Raw genomic sequence first — 19,282 nt, 5'->3', positions numbered from 1 at the left:
TATACATACACTTATAAACATGCACAATTATACGTTTCGAATTTAAATTTTGTGTTTACTCACTTTTATATTTATTAAATTGTGGTTCAACCTTTTATTGACATGAAACTTTGTAGTGAAAAGCAAACTAGATCTAATCAGAGATTAGCGGTTGTTTTTTGTTAAATGTATAAATAGTTACAATAATGTTGACAACAACAGCAACGAAGGTGTAGTTTTATTTGAAGACATTTTCATATATTAAAGTTTAATTGTAATGTGAGGTTTTTAAACACCACTGGGAAGTTTAGCATTGATGTTTCCTGTAGTTTTGTCATTAAGTCCTATTAGAGTTAGTTTGCTAAAACCAGTTTTTGACCTGTTGTATCATAATTTAATTTGGATTTTATGTAATAACTCTGTAAGAGTTTGTTTTTTTATATTACTGTATTTCCTTTTACTGTTCATGAAAAGCTTTTCTGCTTCCTGTGTTTTATCTTCTCCCCTTGTGAAAGGACTGTGTAAACATATAGTACTCTGTAAATAAATAAATATTGCTTACTTATAAAAAAAAGGTGTTGATGCTTTCTGGACTGTATCTTTACTTTGATGTCTGTCCTCATGTTAAACTTTTCTTCCAGTTAGGAATCATAACATATTGTGAGAATAATCTTTGGAAAAAGGCCAAATATTGTGTCTTCCTCTCAATATTGTCCCACAGTAGGTTGACCGCACATTAATTATAGGCTGGAGGAGCTCAGTCTGTGCAGCATGAGTGTTTGGGAGCTACGCAGTTTGCTTCTCACCACTTTGTGTTAGTTTGTGATCTTTTCTAAAATGCTGCAGAACTCACTGCGTTGCTGTAAAACCGCTGTTGATGGCTCTGAATTAAATAAACTTCTCATCTCGTTCCCGTGTACTCACATGTGCTGGTCCGCAGGCAGACTCTCTTCTTACCGGATATATAAACGGGCTTAATAAAATGTATGCAGATGATTCGATTGCTTGTGATAAGTATTTATAAATGAATGAGTGAATATTACTGCAGGGAACAAGCTGAACAGTCATTATGTACAAACAGACACATGGTTTAGTCTCAATATATCAGCGTACACAAAGAGGAAAGATCTCACTTTCCTGACTGCAGGTGCACAATTTCCCCTTTCAGCCGTTTGCACAGTTGGTTTTATTTCTTCCCCAGTAAAGCGCTTTGTGAACATGGACTTAGTGTGAATAAATATTACCTGTAAGAGGGGAGTTGATATTTGATAGTGGGCCAAAATATTGTGTCTTCCAGTCATTTCACACATCATGACCTGCTGAAAAGAGAAAAAGCCAGAGGAAATCTGCCTTTGGAGTATTTGTGTGGCTCTTAAAAGAGCCGTTGGTGATGGAGAGGAGGTGTTTTTACTTCTTGGCTGTTTTCTTTGCTGCTGTGGCCTTCTTGGGTTTGGCAGCTTTGGGTTTAACCGCCTTCTTGGGTGCAGCTTTCTTGGGAGTCGCTGGCTTTTTGGGTGCAGCTGCCTTCTTCACCGCCGCCGCCACCGTCTTCTTCTTGGGGCTCTTGGTGACCTTCTTGACGGACTGTTTCTTGGCTGCGGCGGGTTTCTTCGCCTTCTTCGGGGTGGACTTTGCCGCTTTGGGCTTCTTGGCTGCGGCGGGCTTCTTGGCGGCGGCGGCGGGCTTCTTGGCTGCCGGCTTCTTGGCTTTGACGGCGGCCTTCTTCACTTCCTTCTTGGGCTTTTCGGCGCCCTTGCTCGCCTTGAAGGATCCGGACGCGCCGGTCCCCTTGGTCTGCACCAGGGCTCCTTTCACCACCAGACTCTTGACGGCGCGCTTGATGTGGACGGCGTTGTGGTCCACGTCGTAGCCTTCGGCGGCCAGCGCCTTCTTCAGCGCCACGTAAGAAAGGCCTTTACGGTCCTTGGAGGCGGACACCGCTTTCAGGACGAGCTCGCTGGCGCCGGGACCGGACTTCTTGGCCGGCTTGGCCGCCTTCTTCTTCGGGGCTTTGGCCGGAGCGGCCGCAGGGGCGGCGGGTGCAGCGGGAGCAACTTCTGCCATTGTGTTTTCCGTTCGCTTCTCTCGACGAGTCACAGACGACTGATGGAGAAAACTCCCAGCGAAGGGAGGAACTTAAACACACCGTGAGAACCGTGGAGACTCAGCCCGGCCTGCCTCTCACCGCTGCAGCAGGAACACCGCGACACTTGTGTTTTCTCCTCACCAATAAAAGTGCAAAATACACAGCTGGAGGAAGGATTAAAGTGTACAACTGAAGCCAACCTGGAGCGGACACGTTTCTCTTCACGTGGGAGTCAAATAAAGCGCTGAAGACATTTGGATTTGGATTGGGAAGCCTTTAAACCTCTCCCAAACACTGCCGTGTGGGCCGATTCTCCGGGACTTTTCTCTCTAATTTCTCTCCTAAATGCTTTAAAATACATCAGAAACTCGCTAAAACCGGTCAGAGAGTGAGAAGAGATGTTTGTTCAAAGACCCAAAGTAAAAACAGCCCGCTCCTGTGGTGACTTTTGTTTTAAACAGAGCTTAGTTTGGTACCTGCAAACACACTCAGAGGTTCCTTGGAACAGCAACTGTGAAGTGCTGCGACGGACAGTCTGTCACTGTGTGCATCGTGAGTTTAATTCTGTTTTACAGTTCACTCCTACTGCTTCAACCTAAATCTATGTCTTAGTCATTAAAACGAATAAACATATAAATTAATATCTTCTTTGACTTTATCATCACTTTGGCCACATCTGTTGTGCTGCAGCAAACCAAGCTGCTCATGTGGCCCAAAGCCTTCAGGGAGCTGCAGAGAATCACATCATTTAACACGCAATTCAGTGTTTGCTATGAGATTATTTCAACTGTCTGTGCATTGCTTAATTGTTCATCGTACGTTTAGTGTTATTACTTGTACTAGTAGATAAATATCTTAACTAAAGCAAAAAAAAAAAACACAGGATGGTTTGAATTACCGTCAAATCAAAGGTCAGTTCATCTGTTTTACTTTTGCAAACCCAGCAAGCTGCTCATGTGGCCCCAGGCCTCCATAAAGTTGGAGTCAAGCCGAGAAACCCAGTTGAACCGGTTTCACAGTGAGACCAGCTGTGAGGAAGGCCAGCTGGGTGGTGGGGATGGAGCTGGACAGTGTGGAGACAGAACTGACTGAAAACCATCACGGACAACGTCTCTCATCGTCTCTACGCTCACGAGCCCCTTCGGCCACGGACTCATCCAGCCTCGAGCCTCAAAGCGCTCAGGAGGCTCTTTGGACGCCACGGCACCCGACACCTCCCATCTCCACTGACAGACTAGTTTTGACTGACTTGTTTGCACATATAGTTTGTACATATCTTAAATATGTGTGCAAATCCTCGTGTATATATTGTACATACTTGATCCATATAATTTACATGAATACAAATCTATTTTTTGATGCACACATAAATATCTAAATGTCATATTCTATTTGTCTTTATTTCATGATGATTATTCTTCTATAACAACTTGTATCTACATTTAGTCAATTTCATATTTTTGTTCATGGATTTCAGTCACGTGACTTTTTTGTTGTGGCCGCCATCTTTAGGACCGCTGCGCAGCGCCTCCTTCGTTAGAATGAATGATGTCGCACACTAAAATAGCACACCTCACCACCGACAAAAAGCTAATGATCCCAAAATTCATCATCTGGAGATGAAGAAAATGTTCTTGATCACAGGAAGGGTAAGTGTTTTATTCAAGTGATATTAACATTAACGTTACTCAAGCAAATAGCAACATAACATAAATCAACCACTACTGTAAATATAGCTTTTGCTAGATGTCTAGAATAACATCATGTCCCCATTTTAAACTACATGTTTTAATCTAGCGAGCTAACATGTAGTTTGTGAACTTCTGGTTAAAATTTGCAGGTGAAGCATTCACAAAGCCTCAGTGTAACCCCAACACACCCCTGGATCACAGTACAGGATGATGGGACTGTTTTAATGGCTCATTGTACCTGTAAGGCAGGTTTAGGAGAGGTATGCTCACATGCATCAGCTCTGCTGTATTGTGTGTTGGCTGCTGTTGATATCAGGGACGGGCAGGCTTGCACCCAGACGCCCTGTGCATGGGCACAGCCAAGTACGGCATCTGTCAGAGATGTCCAATATGCAGAGATCCAAAACATCAATTTCTGTCATAACCGAGAGCCCCGTCATGTTCAAGGCCCTGGTTTTCCTGATATTAGACCATCAGATGAAGAGTGCAGGATGTTTTTTGAGATGCTTCATCAGAGTGAGAAGCAAGAGTCTAAGCCAAAGAAAAGTGCCATCCTTTCTGTCACTGAGGGCCACTCCCACAGGTACACTGTGGTGAAATGTAACTAAATACATCCAATAACATGATGTATACTTTAATGAAGTATATTGAGGCTTATACTTTTTATTCCTTGGTCTAAGTTTCACGTCACAGCATATTTTTGCTTAAGTCAAATATCTGGGCACATCTTCCACCACTGTAGGTACACGCCAAAGGTGATGCAGCTGGACTTGCCCACTCCTTTGTCAACCTTACATTCAAGCACCTGGCTAGAGGTAGACCTGCCCACACTACTGGTTGAGACTTCCAAGGTCTTTGATAACCTACATCTGACACAGCAACAGGTAAATATTATAAAAACAGGTTGGTGTTAATATTTCCATTTGTCAATCTCTTCAGTTGAAAATCAAAGTAATCACTAGTAAAATTATTTCTGCCTGTGAAGTTGAAATTCATGACAAGTCAACTAACTAATGAACAAACTAACTTTTCCAGTGTTTGGTAGTTGAGGAGGAGACCAGGGAGCAGAGTAAAAGTAGGGTATGGTTTGATCAGAGGGCAGGAAGAGTCACAGCGTCGGTATTCTGCGAGGCAGCCAAAGCAAACAAACCCGTATCCTTGATCAAAAGGATTTGCTATCCGCTCTCTTCTCAGTTTTCCACTGAGGCAACAAGGTGCGTAGAGTAAAGCACAATTAAACATGCAGGTTGGATTTGTGTAGCTATGATGTAACCAGGTTAGCTATTCAAGTCAAAGAGAAGATTACAAGCAAATTATAAGCAAAGGCATTTATGAGTGGTCAGAGTGCAACACATTTAGGTAAATGTTGATAGGCATTAAATGTCATTCAGACAAATACAATACAATTTAATAAACAGTTTATATTAAAATTTTTGTCAGATGGGGTCAAGTGAATGAGGGAAGAGCAAGGGCAAACTATGTCGCTATGACGCAAGATCACCACGAAGACTTCCAGGTCCATCAACAACTAAGAGATGAATGATATGTTCATAGGGCTGGGCGATATAGACAAAAATGTTATCACATTTCATTTCATTCAATATTGATTATTCTCATGATAAATGTCAAATTATTATTTCTTTCAAGCTTAAAGGCAGATTTTTGCTCCAGAGTGAAAGTTGAAGAAACCAGGTGGTTAATTGTTGTTCTAAACCATATTTTTATGGTCAGAATGTGACAGACACTTGATGACAAACCGTGGATCACTTCACAAATCTGAGGCAGAACATTCAAAATTATTATGATACAATCTTTTTTCAACAAATGTGTTTTAGTAAAATTAAGTAAAATCTTTTTTAGTTCCTTTTCTTAAAAAATATTAATGCAAAGTAAGTAAAAGTGCTAATTTCGTTGTGATTCAAATGAATTAAATCAAACATTTATTGAACACATTTGTTATATTGTTATTGAGAAAAAGTGTGTGATAATTATCATTATTGTTTTATTGCCCAGCCCAATATCTACATCCTATCAATATCTGTACACAGTTTATCATTATACTGTATATACCTCCAGGTTCATGCATCAGGGTTCATCATCCACCCAGACCTCCCCTGGATTGGAGCATCACCTGACGGCATGGTAACATGCACTTGCCATGGTGATGGCGTGCTGGAGATAAAATGCCCATTCAACAGCAGGGACTGCTCACTCGCTGAAAGCTGCAAACACCCATCATTCTGTTTAGGCCTCAGAGAGGATGGGACAATGTCACTTAAGACAGACCACAAGTTCATGTATCAAGTGCAAGTTCAAATGCATGTGGCCACTGTGAGTTACTGCGATTTCATGGTATGGACACCGCAGGAGTTTTTCATCCAGCGGATCCAGTATGATCCTGTTTTCTTCCCTAACGCCTACCTCAAAGTGGCTGAGTTCATCAAAACCGGAGTACTACCAGAGCTGCTGGGGAAATGGTATACAGCACCACGGCATTCTCATACAGACAGGGCAACCACAGAACAGCCACCTGAAATGGGATGCTACTGCGGTAAACCTTGTGACACAGATGGCATCGCCTGCACATCTGGACAGTGTAGGCGGAAGCACTTTCACAGGTCTTGCCTTAAATTGAGCAGGGTGCCGAAGACATGGAAATGTGTGGAGTGCAGAAAAAAAGTGTAGTATTGCTTTAGTTTTTGATTAATCGGTTTCATCTTTTATTCGCTTAAATATCCTTTCAACATAACATTCATTGTTATGAAATAGTAAAGATGAATAAGAGCTATGTATTTTACTGCCAGCTGTTTTGTTTTATAGCAAATAAAGTTACAAAATACAAAAACAGTTCATATTTTGTGTTACACTTAAATTTTCTATTCTGAAGGCACTACAGATGGGCAAATGTTGCACAAAGCACAGCAGACTCTCACCATCTTGTCAAGAGATGTAAGCTCTCCTGGAGTTGTAGTCTGGCAAAGAGAGATGGGTATTGTACTTTGTAAGATTGTGTACTTGTTCCTCACGAGACCAATGACACGTTCTACATGAATCCGAACAGCTGCTAGTCCCCTCGTAGTCTCAAGTTCACTTGGGTGCAGTTGCTGTTTCCCTTTAGTGAAGGCAGGTATTTTGAGATGTGCACTGTACAAGCCCACGGCATCTTTTATGGTAAACCCTCGATCTGCTAGGACCACATCACCAGGTGACAGATGTTCCAGGTAGCCGCAGTTTTGGGTTATGTGCTTATCACTTGTTCGCCCCCCCCAACCAGTAGACACAAATGATATGACTCCCTGTGGAGTTATTGATATCAAAAACTTCACAGTATTATGATGTTTATACTGTGAATATGTTTGTGCTCGGGCTCTCGTGTTCTTAGGCTTCTCAATGAAAACTTCAAAGCAATCTATTATGGAAGTACAATTTCTGTAACTACTGTTTTTGAAACACATGGGTAAACTAATTTGAATCTGTTCCTTAATGGGCCACACTATGAATGAAGACAACCTACTGTACATTATATGTAGTGTATTATTAAAAATACGGCTTACAGTAGGCTTTGATACAAGAAATATGTGTGTGAGGAAGTGCAGTGGTAAATTCAATCTCATTCTCATTAGAGTCATTAAAAAGCAGAGAAAAGGAGAGATCCCAGGCCCCCCCTTTAGGTATCCCGACAAGAAGGTAAAGATGACCATCATCTTGGCATAGGATGGAAGTCCAGTTAAGTCCTGCACCATGTCATCATTGTCCTTGAAGGCCTCCTGCTGGAAAGATGACCTTCTTACCCTGTCCCGAAGCTGATAGACCTCAATCTGGTACACTCTTCAGTCAGTTTCTTTACAGCTGCTTGGCAGGCTTCATTGGAGCATGCTACACTGCTCTCAGTATCGATGGGGTCTTTACAGTAGCTGTGTTCCCCACTCTGCCCGCTCTCAGGAACGCTGTCACAGCAGTTAATGTCCATGTCAATAACGTTACTGTTATCACAGTGTGACGTTGTCAGATCGTCCTGGGTATACCTTCTCTTCCTTTTGACAGCTTGGGTTTGTTCAAATTTCTTGTGGCAATTGATTTTTTTTTGGCGGTGCTCAGGTGACAGGTATGCAAACAGACTTGGCACGTAATCGGGGCTCAGAGGATTATCGCTTTTCTTGCCTGCAGTGTTATGAGACACAAACAACACAATGACATTACCTAATTTGAAATAATTACTCGAACATTGGATATAGATTATAGAAATTTAAATTTGTCTGCAAAGCCATCGACATAGATTACCTGTTTTAATTAGTCTGAACACGTTCATTATTATGGATCTGGTGCTAATGTTAGGATAGCTAATGTTTGCTAATGCTGACGTTAGCTTAGCGATACTTACTTACCCGAAATAAAGTGCTCACTGCACAGCCTGGAGTGTTCTGTAGGAGTCCAGTGATCCCTCCTGATAACAGCAATCCATTTCTCACGACGCTCAGGGTTTTCGGGGATATTGTAAAATGTTAATCCATTACTTTTAGATTTGCTGTTATCACAGCCCACAGCACAGCAGATAGACGGCATTTTGGTACTCGGTCCTACAGATGGCGCCGCGACCACTGTGTGACGTCACATGATATCTAAGAATATGTTGTCTATTGTCACGCAGCAAGTCACCAAAGCAAATTCCTTCTAAGTGGCAATAAAGCTGTTTCTGACATTCACTCGTTCTACTTTCGTCATATTTTGTTCTGTCTTGTTGCATTATCATACCAGAAACACCTCTCTGTGTAATGCAACACAAACTACATCCTCCAAATTATAAACATCTTTCTCAAGTAGTCTCAACTAAAACTGAACTTTCTAACCAGCAGTGAAAGAAGTTTTCACATCCTTTAAAGTATTAATACCACTGTGAAAATACTCCACTGCACTTCAAACCTGAAGAGTACAGAACTATTATCAGCAACAGTAAAGTGTTTCTCTTTCATATCAGATGTTTCTGGATTAATATTCCTGCTGCATTAATGTGTTTGTTGCATTTTACTGCTGCAGATGTTTAAGGTTGAGCTCATGAAGGAAACTCTTCATCCTGCACATCATCACTAACACCTGGAGATAAGTGGTTTTCACTGTACAGGAAGGGGACGATAACCTGTCAGACATGTAGTGCAGAAAAAAAAAAAAAATAATGACAATATTACCTCTGAGATGTGGAGTAGAAGAAGTATAAAGTGGTAAAACATGTAGATATTAAAGTATCTCTTGTTTACTGCAGGACTGCTGCATCAGCTTCAGCTTGCTGAGGTTCTGTTCTGCACAAGATGTATTTTAATATTTGGCTACAAACCCCTTTGCAGTAAAACAGGTACTTTGATGAAAAGGCCACTTTTCAGCCGTGAGAACAGAAGAATTAGGCGATTTATAAAGTTAAAGTTGTTTATTGCCAACTTCTCAACATTTAAAACAAACATCCAACATAAAGTGCAACTTGTTGTCTTAATTAACTTGACAGCAAACATGGAGACTGCAGAACTGACGCGTCTGTAACTCGGAAACAGTCTCGGCAGAAGCAGACTCGGCCTAGAGGTCGTGCAGCTTCACCTGCTGGTCCAGCCTGATCTTCTCCTCCAGGCGAGGTCCGAACAGTCCGTGCGGACTGATGGGGCCGCTCAGCAGATGCTCCTGCTCCCGGGCAGAGAGGGTGGAGAGGGACAGCCACACGTTCCTCTGGATCAGGACCTGGCAGGCCATGATGTCGTGCGCGGCGGCCACGCAGCCCGACAGCTCGAGGATGGCCTCCGAGCCTTCTCGAAACAGCGCAGCAACATCCGGGGCCAGATGGTCGGCGAGCTCCGTCAGGTGGGAGGCCAGGACAGAGATGCCTTCAACGGCTGCGGCCGCCTCAGCCGCACACCGATGAGCGCGGTCGGTCAGCTCGAGGTTTGCTCGGTCCGTGAGAGACGGCACCTCACGGAGATACGCGAAGAAGCCGGGCTCCAGCGGGGGGACGGCGGGGAAGCCTTCTTCACTTTGGACACGCGCCCCGGAGAACCAGTCCCGCGCTGCACGCGCGTCCATCGCAGGCGGCGGAGGGACGTGCTGCTCTCGGATCACCGGAGATAACGGCACACAGGGACCACGAGGCCGGGAACCGACCACCGGAGCGTGCCGGGCCCCACCGGACTTCACTTTGCCGCTACGCTGCTGCTTCTTCCTCCTCTGGGACATCTTCAACACCTACAACGATCCGCAAACACAGTTTAATGAGACCTGATTTATATACCAGAGGGCTACCTGTTCATTAATCACCTGCTTGGTTTTACCCAATCAGGAGAGCGCGATGAAGCAGTGCGGCGTCAAGTTTCCAAGTTTAGGGTTTGGACCCCGGGACTTTATTGTTGGTGCTGATAGCAGCTGATAGGAGAGGAGGTCAAGCTAATATCAGGGATTTATTTACAACAGAACACTTACCTGTGAAACAGGAAGAATGTTCATCATCATCATCATCATTATTGTTATTATCATAGAATGGGGGTGTGGTTATCATCACCATGACAACCAGAAGTGCTCCAGCTAGTTAGTAGCTGTGTTCACGTCACAACTTTTAAAGTTTGCTGTCATGTAAAAGTTTTTTTCTTGTGGAAGGGTATAACACAAACTAATGTGGCGGCATGTATCAGTCATATTAACTCCACACCAAGTTTTAGTGGTGCTTAGAAAGAGAGAGAGAACTTTTCCCAAATATTCCCCGAATTCATATTTATATCAGACACACAGAAAGAAATGCCCAAATGTCAAATAATTGCTGCAAAATATATCTCATCATGCCATGAAGTGAGGACAACCTGTGGAAACTTAGACTAATTTTCAAATTATTATTATTTTCATTGTATGATATTTTAGTAATTGTTGTGTTTTTAAATCTCACATTTGATACTGATCTTTTTTTATGAACTAATGAATTGATTTTAGTTTTTTTTGCTTATTAATACACACACATAAACAGTTTTATCTATTCATTTTATTTTAATTTTTTAATATGTTACATTATACATATTGTGTATATATATACACACACTTAACTGTGTCATTTACTTAGTTTATTTTATTGTTTTATTTATTTTCATTTAATACATTATTTTCATTTTCTAACATACTAACACATACGTTTAACTTATTTTAAATATTTATTTTTAAGGAATATTTATATACACATATAGTTTTTATTCTTATTATTTTATTTAGTATTAACACACACAAACACAACTTTTTATGTTTTATTTCCTTATCTAATGAAATGTATTAAATTAATTGTCTTTGTGGACTTTCTATATAGCTTTGGTAGTATTGTTGCTATACATTCATGCCAATAAAACTAATTTGAGTGAGTGAGTGAGTGAGTGAGTGAGTGAGTGAGTGAGTGAGTGAGAGAGTGAGAGAGAGAGCGAGCGATCACAATTAGAATAAAACCCCGTGGACCAAGGTAATAAAGTAAATACTGATGCAGAGTGTTCAGCAGGTATCTGAATTTCTAAAGACATAAAAACTGAGTACAAGTAACACTGACCAGCGGTGGACAGTAACCAAGTACATTTACTCAAGTACTGGACTTAAGTACAAATGAGAGGTTACTACACACTGTGTGAGCCTGAAGAAGCAATGGGCGAAACCCCTCGCTCACAATAAATGCAGTAGAGTCAGATCAGTGCTTGTTTTATTCTAATTTTTCAGAGCCTTGTCCTGCTGTCTACCAGCACCTGACTGTTGTTGCTGTGCACAAGGAATTTCTTGTTTTATTACAAATTAGAGATTGATGCCACTTTCTACTTCTACTCCACCTCATCTCAGAGGGAGATATTGTACTTTTTACTTACTACATTTATCTGACAAAACCAACATTATTTGGGCTCTGGGTAGCTGTGCCGTCATTTCTCACAATTTTCATAACTTTTACAAACAATCAATTGAAAAATGAATGGAAAAAATAATCAGCAGATAAATCTATACTGAGAATCATTATTAGTTGTAGTCAGATACAAATTTGTTCAGAATGAGCTTCAGCTCAATAACTACAGCAGTGAGATCCTGCTTTTACGTGAATGTATGAGTAACAAACTCTCATGATATAAGTTTACTACTGTAAAAGTCACAGGGGACATTTTACTGCACTTTTACTACTTTAAGTGACATTTTCAGTGCCAAACTTTTATTTGTAACAGTGTGCTTTTACAGTGTGGTATTAGTACTTTTATTTAAGTAAAGAATCTAAATACTTTGTCCACCACTGCCACTGACAGGTGACGTGAATAACACTGATTATCTCGTTAACAATGGCACCTGTCAGTGGGTGGGATATATTAGACAGCAAGTGAACATTTTGTCCTCAGAGTTGATGTGTTAGAAGGAGGAAACATGGGCAAGTGTGTGAAAAGTGGAGGTCAAACCGAGTGTCAGAATGGGAAAGAAAGGGGATTTAATCTGTTCTGCTGTAGCAAACCAAGCTGCTCGTGTGGCCCAAAGCCCACAGAGAGCTGCAGTGAGTGGCATTATTTAGGACAAAATTAACATCTGCTAATATATTAAGTGTTGCTTTTTTTTCTCCATCATTTATTTGTTGTAGCAGTGGTGTCTTAACTAAAGCTTAAACATAAGAGTTTAAAAAAAAAATCAGTTCAGATGTTTTACTGTTACAAGCCAAGTACACTGCAGATCCAGTCCCAGTCCTGTATAAAGTTGGAGTCAAGTACTAAAATGTAAACCATACACTAAAAAATACAACCATACTCTGAAATGAGTAAGACACATTGATTTATCACTAACAAAAAGGCTCTCAATCAGCCTCCAACTTCCTCAGGTGACAGGTGGGCCGCTCAAGCTCCCAATAACTGTCAACATCAGACATTTTATTAACTGTATTCTTATGTATTGACTTTTTTTAGAATATTAAAATCAACCTATTATTGAAATAAGTGAATACAAACACACACGTGGGCTCGGGCTCATGAAAACACCACAATATAATACCCACAGAGCTGGGTAATATAACTAAACCATTCCAATGACTCATTGTCATACTTAAATGTATTTATGGACAATTACAACATTATGTTTGTAAAGAAAAGAGATTCAATTATAAGACAGTGAAATCCTACAAAATTGACTTCACAGCATTGCTATAATGAATAAGCCCTGAATGTAGTAAAACCAAAATCTGCATAATATAAATCAGTCATATTTAAAATGTCAGCTTGTTGGACATTGGACACAATTAGTTTTTACTACACTTCCTTGATTTTTTTTGTTCTTAAAAGCCTCTCAGCTGAGATTCAAATAGTACTTTTTATATATGGTGGATCATTTACTGTGGTCTTTTCTTTCAGACAAAGTTGGAGCTCTGGAGAACCGGCTCCTTGTCAAACCTTAAACCCTAGTGGTGTTAAGCGCAATTCATACTTGTGCGTCGCCATGCATTTATACTGTGTAACTACCAGTTTAGTCATCTGCTAACTTGTATGGGTGTAAAATCATACGCGTGCGTCTGTTATAGACTTTTCAAATGTTATTGACTAAATGGATCACAGCCTGATAGTGAAACGAGTCATTTCGCTCAGGTTGTGACGCTCAAATATATTGATCAACTGTGTGAAAGCTGCTGGTTTTGGCCGCTAGTAAAATTTACTTGGGAGCACTTCCTGTCGGCTCAGAGGCATTGCGAGGCTACCCAGCCGACCAATCACAGTTTTTAGGATCCGCGTCGCCCCGACACGTAATAACATTTACCGTCGATTCGAAGCAGAAGTATAAATCTTGTTTTTCTTCTTGTGTGTCCACACTGTCTTGTCCAGATGGTACCTGTCAAATTCCAAATATAGATGTGCGTGTACGTTTTTAATGTGAATGCAATATTTCTAAAGTAGAAAGGTTTAAAAAAAAAAATAATATCAATCCAGTCATGCTTCCCAAGCTCTTTCAACCGAGCACAGCAGCAGCAGTTGTTCCCATGATCATGGTAATCTGGACTCAGGGCAGCCTGCAATGTTTCTCCAATGGCCGGTTCTGTGATCTTCAATAGTCTGGTAAATCAAATGACTTTGCAGCTAAAACTTGGATGCATGTAGATTAGATTGCTCAAATTAAGGAAATACTTTATTGATAGTAAGGGGGGAAATTAATTTTACAGCAGTACACGATAGTCTAAAGTAGGTATACAGTAGGTAGGATACAGATAAATAATTATCTAAAGTAATAAAAACAAGCTATAAGCTACATATAATACCCAGGCAATGCATATAATTTAAGCAAACAGCATATAACTGATTCTAACTATAGAATGCTTCTTGAAACTGGAAAATGTACCACAAGAAATTGTTTTGTGCACTGATCCCACGTGATGTTTATACAACTGATCAAATATTTAATTACAAAATTAGAGGACTTGTAAAAAGACCAGAGGGCAGTGATGAAATACAAAATAATATTTATTAAAATATACTTTAAACTGGCAAACAATACTTTGGCATTAGAGACTTTACTGCAAAACACTAATTAATACATAAAAATGCAAACAGATGCACTTAATTCTCAGTGCCTTTTTACTAACAATATGAGGTGCTGAGTATTGAAGTGCCAACAGATGTCTTTTAAAACAGTGATTCTCAGACCACGGACCCCAAGTTTTTTTTCCCCATTGTCGCCCATCTGATAGGATTTTTGCTTCTAGATTTTTATATTACAGAAAGTGTATAAAACCAATGACCCAAGTATCACAAATTTCTGCCATTGTGTTACTTATGGATGGAATTATAATAAAAATGCCTGTTTTTTCTGGGGACCCCCTGTTTCCTGTATTTGAATGTTCTGTGCTGTCGATGGCTCGTGGCCTTCTTTAGTCACAGGGTGGCAGCGTTGCCCCTGATTCCCCAGTCAGTACCTGGAGGATAAGAGTACATGAAGGGAGCAGCAACAGTTTTTTGTAATAGGGCCAGTCTGTGGACCAGTGTTGACCACGGCCAACCAGTGGGTCAGATGTCTGAAGGTTCTCAGTCATCCAGGTCATAGTTATCTGAAGAAGGTTTTTGAAGAAGGACTTTGTTTAAGACACTAGAAGACGTTTCGTCCCTCACAAGAGTTCTGAATTGACTAGTAGGGAAACTCAGTTATTTAACCTCTGAGGGGTCGTTTGGGCACTGAAAGTGGACCCAGATGAAACAATGGTGTTCTATGATGCGACTTCTTAGTTTACCTGCATCCCCACAATGGAGGCAGTATAAACCTAAGGAAACGGTGTTGAGGATTATTTTAGAACATTACAGCCTAAATTGTTATCATTAATTGCTAGAGTGAAGGTGGTCTGCATTGGCATCATTTAGAGTGCTATTTTATAGTGTAAAGTTAAGATCACAACGCTGAAACTCCAAAGCTCTGAGACGGTCCTCTCTGTGTCCAGCTGCCAGTAACAGTAGCACATGTGTGCTCTGGGAGCAGAATGAGACAGCAAGGCATCATCAAAAACACCAGCAAAGGAAAATGTAGAAGCAGAATTAGTGAAAATTGTGTTACAAAACATACATCAATACAGTAAGAATGTCCTGTCTATCGCACACAGCACAAGAGACACCAGCTTATTCCACAAAGTCAGGTTTTTGGTTAAAATAGCATGATCAGCGGAGAGCATGCCCCGGACACAGAGGGGGGGAGCATTGCAACAAAAAGTTAGACATCAGTCAAGAAACAGTCAGTGATTATTCTTATTTAATATTAATAATCATTATCAATCATTTTATCATTAATCAGTTACTTTAATCAATAAGTAATAATTCTTATATCATCATTTTTAATCATTTTACTAGTATTAATCATTAATCATTTTCTTTTCATATAGATATATAGATAGTGCTTTGGTTTTTACTTATAAGTAGTGAACTGTAGTCATGAACACAGAAACAGATCCTTGAGTGGGAGGAATGACTACAGGAAGAGGCTGCAGATGTTTCGTCTTGTCCAACGGTCATCTACTGTAGATTATGACCATAGGAGAGGCTGCAGGTGTGCAAGATCTGCCGACACTGTGACAGTGCATGCTTTGGTCTACTGTTATCTACTGTTGTGATTACATGAGGAACTGCTGATGTGTTAATCTGCTAATATTAAGACTACATGCTCAATTACTGATTAAGGGGGTTTGATTGTCAACTTCCAACCTCTGGTTATTATAGCCAGTATGAGCTTTGAGTGAACTTGCTGAAGGAATTCATGCTTTGCAAAAACACGACAGACAGATGATAAAGCAGAAAGCAGTCAGCATAACATCAAGAATGCTGTAAGAAACCAAGCATTAATGAAAAATGCAACTTTACTTATGTTATTCTTATATTAATTGTTTAAAAAATACAATTGTGTGTCAAATTGAGCATGCGTAACCTTTAAAAAACACGGTGAGACTGAAGTTGAAATGTAAATGATGAACTTCTTATCCAGTAGTATAAAGATGTAGAAAGTCAACAATACAGTAATAAATGACAGCAGGGGAACAGTGTTAATTGGTATAAACTACACAATAACAGAGGAAAAGAACACACCATAGCTGTACTATGGGCTCACCAGTATCCACTATTGTAGCTAACATCTACATGGAGGAAGTTGAGGACAAAGCCCTCAACTCCTCCAGAGGAACAGCACCGAGCTACAGGTGCAGGTATGTGGATTGGGTCAAAATTAAAACCCAAGAATTGTAAGCCTTCACAGAACACATCAACTCCGGGGACAGTAACATCGAGTTCATTTTGGCGTTCCTGGACTATGCTGTACACACTGAAGAGGACAGGAGCCTGCAAATTGGGGTTTGCAGGAAACCCGCACACACGGACCAATACCTACATTTCAATTCCCACCACCCACTGGAACACAAGCTAGGGGTCATCAGAACCCTGGACCACAGAGCGGAAAACATACCATACAATGCTGTCCTTTCATCACTTCCCAGGAAACTGAACAAGCGTTTCCTCTTGGTCTCAGGTGAAGATACCAACGGTGTCCGTTCAGACTTGGCCTCGGGTGGTTCTAACGTCGTCGTTACCACAGCCAGGAGCACTAATGAACTGGCGGTCAGAACTGAAAAAGTCTCTCGGATGAGGGACAAAACGTCTTGTATCTTCAACCAAGTCCAGTTGTCCTTGACTTTAACCTTCTTCGGAGGGGGTCAGATGGCAGTTTTGGGGAGCTGCGTGGTGTTGAGGGCTCACATACTCCCTCAGCGTTAAAAGTGTTTAATTATTTAAGTTGCTAGTTTGGTGTTTTTTGTTAAAATCTTTAAATCTTTTCTTTTGGTTAAGTAGTTCTTAGTGAAGATTTTGTGTTTCTGTATGAGCATAACTTAATTGTCAGAAAATATCTTTGTTAGTTTGCACATAATCAGTTTCCTGTTTCTTTTGGCCCAGTTTTCTTTCATATTTGTTACTCCTCCCTTCACCTCTGGCCTTTAACCATCTGAGCAAGTAACAGCGGCCGTGAGGTTGCAGTTATGGTGTATTATATCATACAAACATGTTTTTCCTTTCCGAGTCCCACTACAAGATCCTACAAGAAGATTGTCAAGGATGAGGCAGCCGGCCTGAATCTCACATGTTACCATCAGCCAAAGACATGTAGACACATTTGACTTAAGTTTTCTAAACATTGCAAGATAGTTAATTATACATTTTCACTGTGCTTCAGATGCTAATGAAAATGTTTAGGATCGTACAGCTTTGATTTGACATATGCCGTTGAGTGCTTTCTGATTTTAAATGGGTCAATCTGTTTGTTTTTGTCTTTTGTTGACAATGTACATTTGGTACATCCACATACATATGTTAGTTTCAATCTTGTGTTTTGGCATTTGGGTGATTTGTCACAAAATGAGGCCATTTAAAGCTTTGTAAATACCCCCTTCTGGATGCACAACCAGTATGCCTTACGGCGAGTGGACAAGCTGCCTCTAAGCTGTATGGATGGGCACACAATACCTACGGACAGTTACTTATTAAGATCTTCAAACAATGCTATATACACTCACCTTCCACTTTATTAGGTACACCTTGCTAGTACCTGGTTGGACTTCCTTTTGCCTTCGGCACTGCCTTAATTCTTTGTGGCATACTTTCAACAAAGTGTTGGAAACATTCCTCAGAGACTTTGGTCCACATTTACATGATAGCATCATGCAGTTGCTTGCTGATCTATGATGAGAATCTCCCGTTCCACCACATCCCAAAGGTGCTCTGTCGGATTGAGATCTGGAGTACAGTGAACTTATTGTCATGTTCAAGAAACCAGTTTGAGATGATTAGAGTTCTGTGACATGATGCATTATCCTGCTGGAAGGAGCCGTCAGAAGATGGTACACTGTGGTCATAAAGGGATGGACATGGTCAGCAACAATACTCAGGTAGGCTGTCACGTTTAAACGATGCTCAGTTGGTGCTAAGAGGCCCAAAGTGTGCCAAGAAAACTTCCACCACCACCAGCCTGAAACGTTGATACAAGGCAGGATGGATCCATGATGCAACTGCCGCTCACTGGATGTTTCCTCTTTTTCGGACTATTCTCTGTCAACCTTAGAAATGGCTGCGCGTGTAAATCCCAGTAGATCAGCAGTTTCTGAAACACTCAGCCCAGCCTTCTGGCACCAATAACCATGCTATGTTCAAAGTCACTTAAATCCCCTTTCTTTTCCCCATTCTGATGCTCGGCTTGAACTTCAGCAAGTTGTCTTTGCCACGTCTACAAGCCTAAATGCATTGAGTTGCTGTCAGGTGATTGGCTGATTAGCTATTTGAGTTAACAAGCAATTAAACAGGTGTACCTAATAAAGTGGTTCCATTTTTTTCACACACTTGCCCATGTTTCCTCCTTCTAACACATCAACTCTGAGGACAAAATGTTCACTTGCTGTCTAATATATCCCACCCACTGACAGGTGCCATTGTTAACGAGATAATCAGTGTTATTCACGTCACCTGTCAGTGGCAGTGGTGGACAAAGTATTTAGATTCTTTACTTAAATAAAAGTACTAATACCACACTGTAAAAGCACACTGTTACAAATAAAAGTTTGGCACTGAAAATGTCACTTAAAGTAGTAAAAGTGCAGTAAAATGTCCCCTGTGACTTTTACAGTAGTAAACTTATATCATGAGAGTTTGTTACTCATACATTCACGTAAAAGCAGGATCTCACTGCTGTAGTTATTGAGCTGAAGCTCATTCTGAACAAATTTGTATCTGACTACAACTAATAATGATTCTCAGTATAGATTTATCTGCTGATTATTTTTTCCATTCATTTTTCAATTGATTGTTTGTAAAAGTTATGAAAATTGTGAGAAATGACGGCACAGCTACCCAGAGCCCAAATAATGTTGGTTTTGTCAGATAAATGTAGTAAGTAAAAAGTACAATATCTCCCTCTGAGATGAGGTGGAGTAGAAGTAGAAAGTGGCATCAATCTCTAATTTGTAATAAAACAAGAAATTCCTTGTGCACAGCAACAACAGTCAGGTGCTGGT

General features: G+C 40.6%; 2 protein-coding genes across 2 annotated transcripts; one reads left to right on the top strand and one right to left on the bottom strand.

Moving 5' to 3' along the window:
• Positions 1-200: 200 nt before the first annotated feature.
• LOC119894826 (histone H1-like) lies at positions 201-2,043 on the bottom strand. The gene has a single exon (XM_038707512.1). It carries the CDS (start codon positions 2,041-2,043, stop codon positions 1,387-1,389), a length of 657 nt encoding a protein of 218 aa, XP_038563440.1. The 3' UTR covers positions 201-1,386.
• Positions 2,044-4,398: 2,355 nt separating this feature from the next.
• Positions 4,399-7,258, top strand: LOC119894833. The gene is made up of 2 exons (XM_038707520.1): positions 4,399-4,640; positions 5,833-7,258. Exons 1-2 carry the CDS (start codon positions 4,515-4,517, stop codon positions 6,439-6,441), a joined length of 735 nt encoding a protein of 244 aa, XP_038563448.1. The 5' UTR covers positions 4,399-4,514; the 3' UTR covers positions 6,442-7,258.
• Positions 7,259-19,282: the final 12,024 nt, after the last annotated feature.

Source organism: Micropterus salmoides, unplaced genomic scaffold, assembly GCF_014851395.1.
Source record: "Micropterus salmoides isolate LMB-PRFRI ecotype aquatic unplaced genomic scaffold, ASM1485139v1 Ms_hic_scaffold_9, whole genome shotgun sequence".
NCBI lineage: Eukaryota > Metazoa > Chordata > Actinopteri > Centrarchiformes > Centrarchidae > Micropterus > Micropterus salmoides.
Note: the sequence above shows the minus strand (reverse complement) of the source record. Positions and strands in the feature narration are given on the sequence as shown.